Source organism: Ochotona princeps, chromosome 9 (assembly GCF_030435755.1).
Source record: "Ochotona princeps isolate mOchPri1 chromosome 9, mOchPri1.hap1, whole genome shotgun sequence".
NCBI classification, from domain to species: domain Eukaryota; kingdom Metazoa; phylum Chordata; class Mammalia; order Lagomorpha; family Ochotonidae; genus Ochotona; species Ochotona princeps.
The window spans coordinates 9,254,389-9,266,843 of NC_080840.1; the positions used below are offsets into that span (position 1 = coordinate 9,254,389).

Genomic DNA, 12,455 nt, shown 5'->3' on the forward strand with positions numbered 1-12,455 from the left:
GTACTGGGTTTTATGTGGTAACTTTTTTTAAAAAATGAGTTGTTGACTAATACTTCCTTCTATCTTAAATGATTAAATGTGATTTGACTACTCTCTTTTTGTGTTCCTAGTAGGACTTGATTCTACAAGAAGAAAAATCTATTGTTTAAAAATAATGGTCTTAATATTTGCTAAATTGAGAAGTCTAATATTGATGTTAATTTCAATTCAGAATATATGCCTCAAAAGCTTTAAAGGAGCAACATTTAGATACTAATAATATGTAAATATTGAAAGTTTTATGTAAAAATCTAGTTTGCTTTCCCATGTTGTTTTATGTACAACTTTTTTGGTATGTGGAAAAGAGAGACAGGAACTATAAACTTGGAACCAAATGTGCTTTGTTGTTCCAAATTTTTGAGGCCAGGAGCACATATTCCTGCACCTGTTGGTAACTATGAGCAAGCCAGCCATTGCCAAATCCCAGGCCTCTGCTTAAAACTTTTTTACTGGAACTAAATGATGTTGCCATTTTTATTTTTAGGTTTGCTGGCATGGGTAATCTCATTAAGGTGCTAACCAGGGACATAGACCACAATGCAGCACATTTTTTCTTGGACTTTGAAAGTAAGTCTCTTTAGCCCTTCACAGCTGGTGCATAATGGTAAAGGTGCAAGAGTCATGGTACTTACACCACAGTGAAGGCCAGGCAGAATATTTGTTAATTAAACTTGGGGATTGAACAAAAGTTGCATGATTTTTTTTTTAATTGTAGGCAAACATCACCATCATATGTATAATTCTTTAGTTTTTCATTCGCTAAAATCATGTTGAGTCTGTAGCCAGTGCTGTCTTTCATTAGTCCATGAAGCAAATAGCCTTATGATGAATATTCTATTAGTATACTTTAGTGCCTATGTCAAGCAACAGTCAGTTTGCTGAATCCTACATAATATTACGGAATCAGAATTGTGCTGCATATCCAGGAGCAATACCTTGAAGTAACTTCCACAAATTAATTCTATTCCAAATTTGGTCAGACATACATGCTGTATTTAATGGCATGCAGGAAGTAAGTTTTATATTCTGCTATTGTAAGATGAGCTGTGACGGTAAGGTGTGACCAAACCTCTTGATAGTTGGCTTTGAAGTAGATTACTGTTTCAGTGCTATCCTGCCAAGATTATACATGTATAACTTTTGATCAGAGATTTCTTTTTTCAGAATAGTAGCACTATTGGAATACTTAAAGAATTTTTCATTATAAGGCCATTAATGAAACTTGTCTTGGGAAAAATTTGAAATGACTTAGAGCAACAGTTGTGCCATTGTGTACAGGAGAACTGCATTTCACCTCTAGGTCCTGCATAGGAACCCCCTGAGCGCCCGGTCTGCTGTCTGCCAGAGCGCAGTCTGGGTAACCTGAAGGATGAATTCATGGCCTAATGAATATTTTCCCTGTTACTATATTTTTTTAAAGTAAATTTCAGATGTTCTTTTTTATAAAAGGGATATTTTCTCTTTTCTCATTCTTGTCTTGACAGGTACCTTAACATGGGGAATCTTCTTAAAGTTTTGACATGCACAGACCTTGAGCAGGGGCCAAATTTTTTCCTTGATTTTGAAAGTGAGAAGATGATTTTATATCTATTTCTCTTTGCCTGCAGTAGACTGCGTTTGTCTTGCACTAAATGAATGTTTTCTCTTCGCCATCCTTTTTAACTGCTTTGCATGACTGAGCTGTGAATTGTTTGAGTCAAATTTCTGGTGCCTTCTAGAACTGGAAGCCATATTTTGTAGATCAAATTGTGATGACAAAAGTCTCTGAATTTTTATAAGAGGTTTCATATCTCTTAGTTGGTGATGATTTATAACAAGATCTATCGTGTATGAAAACATTTTTATGAAAACCATTTTGGTGGAAATGAAAAATAATACCTCAAGATTTGTTAATGGAAGCAATATATATAAATATAATAGAAGAAACATTTTTATTGGACTCAGGAAAAATTAACCAGGTTTCAATTGCTGTATGTGCTTATTGAACTATCTTAAATATAAATCTGTTCATGAAGGCCGTTCAGAGCTCAGTAATTTGGGCATAATATTAAAAGGTAAGTGTGAACCTAAATTATTTAATCTTTTCTGATAATTCTACATTAAAATTGAATTTATACATTTATTCTGGGAATTTTTCTAATTCTAAATAAAAAAAAAAATAATGGGTTCACAGACCTTTGAGTAATTTGCCTTCTGTTTGTTTTATGTTGCATGACCTATTATAATATGGTCTAAGAGTGGCAGGTAAGTGTCATTGACCTTGCTGCATGTCGCAGAGCTTTTGGTGTTTTGGCTGTTGATATTGCTTTAGCTTGTCTCATTGTCCAATCGAGAAAAATGATATGAAATTGGTGTTTTCCTTTGAATGTTGCTATTTTAACTGATCATTAGAAAATTGTTAGGAAAGGGTGAAGAGATAGTTTTTAATTTTAAGTCATGTGTTCCCTTATATTTTTATCTAAGGTTAAAAACATTTGAACAGATCTTTAAATACCTAAAATATAAGACTTTCTGTTTTTAAAAGCAAAACAGATTAGTTTTTATGATTTCGTAAAATTTTATTTGGTGAATCACTTACACTGCTTTTTCTTAGGATAGCTTAGATGAATACATAATTTATAGCTTATCTCCATTTAATAGAAGAACTTGTGGTCTCTGATACTTTTCTACTCTTATAACGTTTCTCTAAATGATCTGTTACAGTTCTGGGGACTAGGTTCAAAATAGTGAAGAGAAGTAATTGAATATCAGGACCGTAATTTGAGGTTGGATGTTAGTTGGCTCATGGTTTTCTTGACCCTTCTCAACAATTTGGCAGTGCTGTTTTAAGTGCATGTTGAGCATGAATTTTAATCAGCTTGGGGATGTTTAGCAGATTGCTGACTTGAAGATCATTTCAGATGAGGCAGCTTACATTAGAGCTGTATTTTAGTTTATTTGCATCTGTTTCCTACTTGGTCTTGTATATTTTTCTGCTGTTCTGTCTCCTCTTTCCTCTATCACAAATTCCTTACATTTACAGAATCTTGGCTTCAATACAGTCAAGATCTTGTTCAAGACTTGGCACTTGAGCTTTTCGTAAACTTAGTATTATGCTGTGGTCAAGTGGGAAGCACGGATTTGAATGTAGCATTGAAAAAATTATTTTCTCTGAGCCTTCCAGTCTATTCTAGTAGCAGGAAAAAGGTTATTACCTATAACAATAATTGTTAACCAATAGTGTAGGACCATACATAAAGTTTTACCTTCTTAAAGGCAGATAGAAACTTTAAATTGGTAACTTGCTGCCTTTTGTCTGCCTTTATAGAACTTTAGGCTTGACACTTAATGGTGTACTTACTGCAAGTTGAATTTCATGAAGACATACTGGATACCAGGCCACAGTTACTTATTAACTTCTTTAAAATTTTCTTATTTTAAAATCTGTATTTACTGATTACTGATTTGTGAAATACGGAGAAAAAAGACAGGAAATGAAAGGGCTCCTGTCAGGTGGTTCACTCCCAAACAACTCTGGGCTGAGAATTGAAACACCTTGTGGCCCGGTCTCCACGTGTGTGGCAGGGACCAACTTGCTGACCCATCAGTTGCCTGCAGTCCAGCATGAGACACAGGTGTCTCAGTGACATGTTAACCACTGGATCAGGTGCCTGCTTGAGTTCTTTGGATTTTTTGACATGCTCAGGTTTTTTTTCTATCATCCACTCCACTTGCGTGTTTGGCTTCATTTGTAAACTTACCTTGTCATCAGGCCCCACAGAGACCATGACCTCTGAAACGACTCCCATTCTGCTGCTCCACAGCATCAGGATTGCCAGCTCCTAATGCTACTGAGAATAAACCATGTTCTTTTCGTTGAACATAATATATTTCTTATGCAACAGAAATAATTAGATCACTAGAATAATCTAGTTTTCCTCTCTGTCATGCCTAAGTTGTCGAATCTAGTTCAGTATGTATCCGTAGTGGAGTAGCTACATCAAGAATCCCATTCAGATGTACCTGATTTTCACATACAGGTGTATACAAAATAGGTATTCTAGTGTGTGTGAAATGTGATAGAATAGAATGATGTCACTTACTTTCTCATACACACACATGTACACACATAGTTTTTCACTGCACTCAAAATAGATTTATGGTTTCCCTCTTGTATACCAGCCAGTAGGTGCTAGGGATGGAAAGATAAAGAAGATAATAGGGTAGACAGAAATGTGAACTCATACTTTATTATGTAATTTATATTCAAGTTGTGTATCAGGAACATATTAACTTACCTGAAAATGAACAGATTGGGTTCATTATGGAAGAATTTTAAAAAATGGTTCCATTAATGTATTAGCCCATAATTAATACACAAATGGCAATAAAGCCTTTTCTAGTTCTCAAATTACCTACTCCTTTAACAGTACTGTGAGTTTATAGCTCATTCTAATCACAGTTTTGCACTTTACGTAACACTGTGTAGAAGAGGAGTTTGAATTTTTTCGGTGCCCCTTCTTAACCTTAGCATACTGCTTTGTAAATCATGCAAGTTCGGTATGCACCCGTATCTCCTGGTAGATCAGAGAGCAGTGAGTAGGGGTGTCATTTGGAAGTGAGGGACAGAAGTTGATTGGTTGGTACAGTGCCTTCCTGGTGAGTCATACATTTTCTCTATTTCCTGTGTCTGTGTTACCTGTTTCCCTCCATCATTTAAAACTACTGGTTCATACTCTTTAGTCCAACTTTATTTTTTCATTTTATCACTTAACATGTTTTCAGTTGTGTTTGCCCTATATTTTGAAATATTTATTCTAGTGGCATTTTTGTATTTTGTTTTGTAAAAAGTGGTGCAAAATTTATTTTTTCAGAAGCCAAATGCATAATAGCCATTTTAGTTGATGCTGGAGGCCTGTGTCTCTGTACCTTCCCTTTGTGTTTAAGGAGAGTGTGCCAGGTGCCAGCTGCACGCTGCTCAGTGGCACTGATTACATGCTGGTCTCTTCCTTCATGAACTGTGAATGAGAATAAAATGGAGAAACCTCAACACATTTTTATGATTTTCCCCCCCATGGCTAGTTTTTATCTCCTTTTGTATAGCATCTTCAATTTCATTAGTTATTTTTAGTGAGTTTTATCCTGTAACCTTAAGAAAATTGGTGTGAAATTACTAAAATATTTAGTTTCACCTTCAAACAGTAAGTTCAGTGAAAACATGCCTTATTTCCCTTGGACAGCTTTTTGAACTAAACTTGATGAATATTTGATATGTCTATTCTCAATAGTAGATAAATTATTTTGTAATCAATTGAATGTCTTTGTTAGCTGGCTAAGTGGTTTGTTTTTCTTAAAATAGAACAACCATTACTATAAAAAAAACAAAGTGACAAGTCTTGTTTGTATTATATTATTTTATGAAACACCAACAACCAAAAAGCTTTCTTTTATACAGTCTTTTTTTCCTCTCTAATATTTTGCCCTTTTGCATGAATTGGCTTTCAGTAAAGTAGTGCTTCCTGCCCGCTGTTTTCCGTTTGTCTTCATTTCTACAGCAGTCTTCGGCAGCTTTCAAAATTATCAATGTGACTTTCCTGTGATAGTCGAAAAATGCTTACTAGTGTGGTGCTGGGTGTTTCCCACCCTCAGGGGAAACGGGAATCTTCTCCTTTATTTTTAAATTAAACCTTCACTAGTTATTAACCACTTACAAGGTCTATTTAAGGTCCTTGGTAATGTTCTGTTTGTGTGTAAGTCTCAATGTCACGTTTTTGTGTTAACAGATATTCACCATCCCAAAATACATAGTTTAGAAGTATTTTCAAGCTTCACAATTACCCTTGATGTGAAATAGTTAAAATAGTATCTTTTGTCATGAATTCCCACTTCATGAGTTCCAACTACAGTGTGTGTCTCTTACTGATGTGCTGTCTGTAGTTCCACAGTTCCATTGAAAGAGTATAAAGTTCGTTTTTGCATGTTAAAAGTATGTTTTCTCTTCTGCATCTGGTGTAAGTATAAAAGTAATGAGTTGTACTTTTTGAAGGTGTGTGTCTAACTGTTTGGGAAATATGGCCTGACTAAAATGTGGAAAAAAAATTACTGCTAAAATGAAACTTGGATTTTAAAAACCTAGTCATTTAGCTACAATATTAGTATTTGCTGTGGACACAGAATTATTACTTGGACACAGAATCTTTTAATTTTTCAATTGGCTTATTTTGTGTAATTGTTTTCTCATAATATTTAAATTTTTAAAAATTTTGAAAAGAAATTTGAAAAATCAGGAAGCAGATACATGAACACAGATTTTTAAGTTAGCTTTGCCCATGAATATTAATTTTTTATTGTTACTGTAGTAGGTTTATGTATGTTAAATCTTTAAGCTGATACTATATTTTTTGATATGCTGCGTGTTTTTAATTAATTGAAGTTCAACAGTTGGAATTGAATTATGCTTTGCCCCAACACAAAATAAAGTTAAAATTTGTGGGCATCATTATTCTTAGTTTCATGTGTAGACTGTCTTAAGTTTCTAAGCAAAGGAATACATAGATCATTGTGTAGACTTGTGAATGGTAAAGTGGATGCAAGGAAGTCTTAGGGACTAGACTGTGATGGGCAAAAAGTTTTATCAGAAATGTGAGTTCATCTTGCAGTGTTGTGCAGCCTCCTTAGCATGGAGGGTTTCTGCCAGTGCAATTCTTCTCTAAAACATTATGGTAATCATGTTTGTTATTTTACATACCTTATCCCCTACCTGTAGTGTTGAGTCTGATGGCTTGCAAAGATTTATGGAAACAGGATCCTTGCTGGAGTACCTTTTTTTGTGTGTACAAACAAAAGAAACAGATGTAATGTATGCATATGTATATAACAATTCGTATATGCATACATTCCTTAGAGAAACAGATGACCAAGTTCTTAAGAGTAGAACTTCAGTAGAACCCAGGCTTGGTCATCATTAGCGATGTTCCGTGGCTCACGCTGCAGGTGGTACAGACTCCTGTATGCTTGTGTTTCTGCTGATGCCTTTTGGTGGCTCTCCTCAGTCACTGGAGGGAAGGAGCCTGCTTTTTTCTTTAATATTTCAGAATTTTTAGCACTTGTATTATTACAGTCGTTCTAGAGCAGTTCTGTCATTTGGAATCTTCTTTGCAAGAGTCAGGAGTTCTTAGGGGTGTGTGTCCCTTCCTTGCCTACCTGATCCTGTAGTGGAGCCTGTAGAAGCAGAGCTTCTGGAAACTCGTTCTTTTTCAGGGGTCTCCTTTTTATATATTAAAACCCACTCATTTAAAGCAAAATGAAACTTCATTGGAAATTAGTTTCAGTCTTGTAAATGGACAGTTGTTTCAATAGGCTTCCGTTCCTATGATATTAAAATAGATCTTTGTTGGTGAATTTATAGTCCTTAGTGGTAGTGAGGAGTACAGTAGAAAAGTGATTATTAAAACTATCACAATTTAAATTTTTGATTATCATTCTCAGATTGGCCTGTTACACTGAGTCATAATTTATAACTTAAACTAAATAGTAAAATTGGGTATTCCCTTGCTTCTTCGTGGTTTTCATAAAGTTGAGGCTAATCATTCAAATATCAGAACTATGGAAAAACTGTTGGTCTTTTCAAAGAGATGCAAAGTTAATACTGAATGAACTATAACTCGTCTTTGAAAAAGTGCATTGGTAATTGCCTAGAGTTGTACGTCGAATTGAAAATTACGTCACTATAAATTTTCTTGTGCTTTCCTGCCATTTAGATGCCCAGCCTACAGAGTCTGAGAAGGAAATTTATAATCAGGTGAATGTAGTCTTAAAAGATGCAGAAGGCATCTTGGAGGACTTGCAGTCATACAGAGGAGCTGGACATGAAATACGCGAGGTAAAGTTAATGCATTTTCTAGAAAGCTCAAGGTACTGTGTCCTACCTCCTAATCACTCTTGTTGTCTAGACTTTCAACTTCTTTGTTTCGTATTAAGTATTATGTTTTAAGTAAGATTACTTGGCATTGTGTTAAAAATATGTGGAAAGGAAAATTGTTGCTGATAAATATGATTTATGTACTTTAAGGAGAATTCTTTGATGCTGTTACACCTAGTACTTGTAATGTTTGTTGGGAAGTACTTATACTTTATTTGTCATAGAGGAACAGAATCTGGTGTTCTGTGTCTGTCCTGCCAGTGTGCCTTTTCCACTCTTCAGAGCTTTCTGGGAGGAAACTTGAAACCATCCCACTGTAGGGTCCCTCCCCACTGCATGACTGCACTGCAGGGAACACCTGTGGCATAGACACCAAAGCTGGAGGCTGAGCTTGGAAGTTTTAGTAAGCAAAAGCTTGTAGTCATTTCTCTGAAATTTCAGCTGTTTAAACCTTTAATTACATCTTAGCTGAGTAGCTGGTAAATTGTTCTTGCTCTGTGGATCACACTGGCGTACAGGTTGCTGTAAAATGTTGACAGTGTCTCCCTGTTGATGATCAGCACTGCATGTTAGTTCTGATTGCTGATAACTGTTCTGCCATTAAACTGAAAGTTTTTTGGACAGTTGAATTATTCTTATCAATAAAAAAATCTCATTCGCTGCAGGATCACTTATTTTCTATTTGGTCTTTTTTTTTTTAAGGTTATTTGTTTTTATTGGAAAGTCACATTCACAGAGAGGAGAAACTAAAGATCGTCTGTCCACTGGTTCACTCCCCAAGTGGCCACAGTGGCCAGAGTTGGGCTGAGCTGATCCGAAGCCAGAAGCCAGGAGCTTCTTCCGGGTCTCCCACATAGGTATAGGGTCCCCAGGCTTTGGGCCATCCTCAACTGCTTTCCCAGGCCACAAGCAGCTGGATGGGAAGTGGAGTAGCCGGAACATGAACTAGCACCCATATGGTATCCTGGGCACATGCAAGGCAAGGACTTTAGCCACTATGCTACCACGCCAGGCCCTGTTTAGTCTTTTTTAAATTTCAGTATTTCCCATGGAAAAGTTATTTTTCTAAAAGGGCTCCTTTCCAGTAAAGATATGTTGTCTTCAAAATCAATATATAAGCTTAATTGAATGCCTGTTAAATTAATTTGTCATACTCGTTTGGTAGTGCTGCTTTCCTGAGATGCCTCATAGAATTCATACATGCAGTTCCATACAGAAAAGCAAATAAATTCCTCAGAGTTAATTTTTTAAGTTTGTTTAGGAATATAAATAATACTAAAGAAGAGTGAAATACAAGGAAGAATAAGAAGTAATGGTTTAAAACAAGTGGTAATTGTAACTAATAATTCTAACTAATTGGCATGTGTCAGTGTAACATGTATTTTGCTTATTTAATTAATAAGACTTGAAATAACCAACTTTTATTTAGAAGGAAGCATTGAATTAGAAAAAAATGTTCGTTTTTGCTGGCAGTTGTACACCACTGTTAACAAGTTTTAGTTGGCTGGCTTTAAAGTAGTTTATTTCAGTCACTGCAGGTAATATCGTAAAATGGTTATAGTTTGGGAATTATTTGTGTTCTTATGTAAAGTGCTTACATTTTAGAAAATGCGTCCAAATAACTGCAGTTTCAGAGGAAATACAAATTAAACAACTCTATCACTGTAATTGGTAGTAGCAGAACTGTGGAAGTAGTTCATGGAATTGTTAAGATAAAATAAGATAATTCAATAAAATAATATTTTGTTTAAACGTGATTCTAAAATAATACAATTTCGTTTAGTATAAGATATTTCAAATAAGCAAAGGTCGGTATTCCTGGTGACGACTGCTGCATCTCCAAGCAGAGCATTTGGCCTTGATGCCTGGCTTCGGCTCTGACCCCATCTGCCTGCTCTGAGTTCACACCGTGGGCCAGGCTCCCGGACTTGGGTTCCTGCTCACCTGTGGGAGAGCTGTGGGTTCAGTTGCTGACTCCTGGCTTTGGCTCCAGCTCAGGCCCAGCTCATGCGGGCATTTCAAGAGTGAACCAATGCATGGGAGCACTCGGGTTCTCTTTCTCAAATAAATTACAAGTTGTTTTTGAAATAAATGAATGTTTTTCTCTAGGATAAATCATACCAGGCTTGTATATCAGTACCTTTCATTAATATTGTGTTATACCCACAACAGTCTTTAATATTATTGAGAATGAGTTCTAATTCTTTCTACATGGAAGACTCAGTATTGACATTTGCTGAGTTCCATTTTGCATGTTGAGATATAATAGGTTTTATTTATTTATTTATTTTTAACAAGAACTTGAAGCTTTTTTTAAGATTTATTTTTATTGGAAAGGTGGATATACAGAGAGGAGAGACAGAGAGGAAGATCTTCCATCCGATGATTCAAACTCCCCAAGCGGCCGCAATGGCTAGAGCTGAGCCAATCCGAAGCCAGGAGCCTCTTCCGGGTCTCCCACGTGGGTGCAGGGTCCCAAGGCTTTGGGCTGTCCTCAACTGCTTTTCCGGGCCGCAGGCAGGGAGCTGGATGGGAAGTGGAGCTGCCGGGATTAGAATTGGCGTCCATATGGGATCCCGGTGCGTGCAAGGATGGGACCTTAACCACTACGCCATTGCGCTGAGCCCGATATGATAGGTTTTAAACAAGGCCTTTAGCTAATAGCAATGAACTCGATAGCGGAAATCACAAAATCCTTGCCATGAAAGAGCAGTGATTTTTTTAGTTCCAGTACAAGACAGAGCAGAATAGTTAACTCTTCTGAATTGATAACATTGACTAGAACATTTTATGTGAGTTGTTTTAAAAAATAATTTTTAGATCATTGGAAGAAAGGCTGCATAGGCTTCTTTATGCACATATCTAAGTTTTTTGTTTTCATTTGTTTTTTAACTTGATACTGAATATTTACTGAGCATGTGCTTGAGGCTAAGAAGATTTTTTTTAATATACATAAATTAATAGCAACACTTCTTTGAACTATATAATGTGAAATGGGAATTGTGACTGTTTTTGTGAAGTTAGGTTTTCTTCAACTGTGGGGAATGGGGTGCCGGAGCCGCCCCCATGAAAGGCCGTCACAGGATGGCAGCTGGCCCAGAGCCGTAAGGCGGGGTTGATCTCACCAGCAGGTAGACAGGAAGTCACAGGGATATGCCCCCAATGCGATTATGTCATTGCTACTGGCCTATCAGGTAGCGCTAAGTGAACCCACAGGGAGACGTGATTGGTGGAGAGCGGTATAAAAGCAGCCACTAAAAGCAGTAAGACCTACGGGGAGAAGAGCACAGAGAGGGCTAGAAAAGCAGCAGAGAAAAGCTAAGACCTACGGGGAAAAAAGCGAAGGAGAAAGAGTATAAAAGCAGCCGCTTTTGGCAATAAGGGGTCCGGTTGCGGTTCCTGTTTTCCCAGACCCTCAAGAGTGTGCGTAATAGGTAGTGTCACTGCTGGTCATTCAACAGTACTGTATTTCTAGATAACCAAAACTGTATGATTAACTTTGTGATTTGGGCTTTTTTGAGGTTATTAAAGAAAGCAAACTAGGTTGTTGAAAACAGAATTCGGTTCCATAAAGTGTTAAGAAAAGCATCTGTAGGCCAAAAGCAGATGAAAATGTTGCAAGTATTTTGGGGAGAGTAGCAGTCTATTCTGAGAAAAAGTCGTCCAGTGGTTTAAAATTCTGGGCCTAGGACAAAGCCATGTTCATGCTGAGGTCTGTAGAGTATGTTTTGTTTTTACTCCCTTCAGATTTGAAACTAGTTGTTCATATTTGGGAAAGCCCCGGAAGTAGTATTTTAGTTCTGGTGGACAGGTTTCTGATCATTTCTGAATCACATTTCAGTTTGGCTAAGGTGCTCCGAGTTACTTTGGACCAAGGCATTTGAAATATTTTCAACTAATTGCCAGAGTTCTTATCCTCATTTATTGCCTTTTTTGTTGTGTGTGTGTGTGTGTGTGTGTGTGTGTTTTCATTTATTGCATCAAAACATTCTTTGACAAAGAAATATTAAGAAAGCCTACCTGTGAAATGGGAAATAAAATAAAATACTTTCTTTTATGGATCTAAAAGCTAATAAGGTGTAATGTTGATAACACACATTTATTGTGTCATTTTGTTTATTCCACTGTATCGATATCTATTGCAAGAGTAACTGCAGATATGTTGAGAAAAGTGTTCATGGGATTGACAAGGGCATTTCAGTATTTTCCTACATTTGCTAAAACCTGTATTTTAATATCAAGTAATATGTAACGATTTTTCAAACCTGATTGTATTTGGATTTTAAAGGCAATCCAGCATCCAGCAGACGAGAAGTTGCAAGAGAAGGCGTGGGGAGCAGTTGTTCCACTAGTAGGAAAATTAAAGAAATTCTATGAATTTTCTCAGAGGTTAGGTAAGTTGAAAGATTTGTCCTTATGATTACAAAGACTAATGAGGAGACTTCTGTAATACCAGAGAAGTATTTAATGTGCTCCGTGTTTAAGTGCTGAAGGTACATACTGTAGGATCACAGTG

The 12,455-nt window shown here is 36.5% G+C and overlaps 1 protein-coding gene across 6 annotated transcripts in view; it reads left to right on the forward strand.

Moving 5' to 3' along the window:
• CYRIB (CYFIP related Rac1 interactor B) overlaps window positions 1-12,455 on the forward strand; it is a 124,442-nt gene that overhangs the window by 100,189 nt on the left and 11,798 nt on the right. For 3 of the 6 annotated variants that reach the window (XM_058668485.1, XM_058668484.1, XM_004580726.2), the window contains 3 exons: window positions 1,524-1,606; window positions 7,779-7,900; window positions 12,228-12,333. In XM_058668485.1, the coding sequence (XP_058524468.1) occupies window positions 1,534-1,606; window positions 7,779-7,900; window positions 12,228-12,333 (301 nt within the window). In that variant the 5' untranslated portion in view covers window positions 1,524-1,533. The other 3 variants (XM_058668486.1, XM_058668483.1, XM_058668487.1) reach the window with 3 other exon arrangements.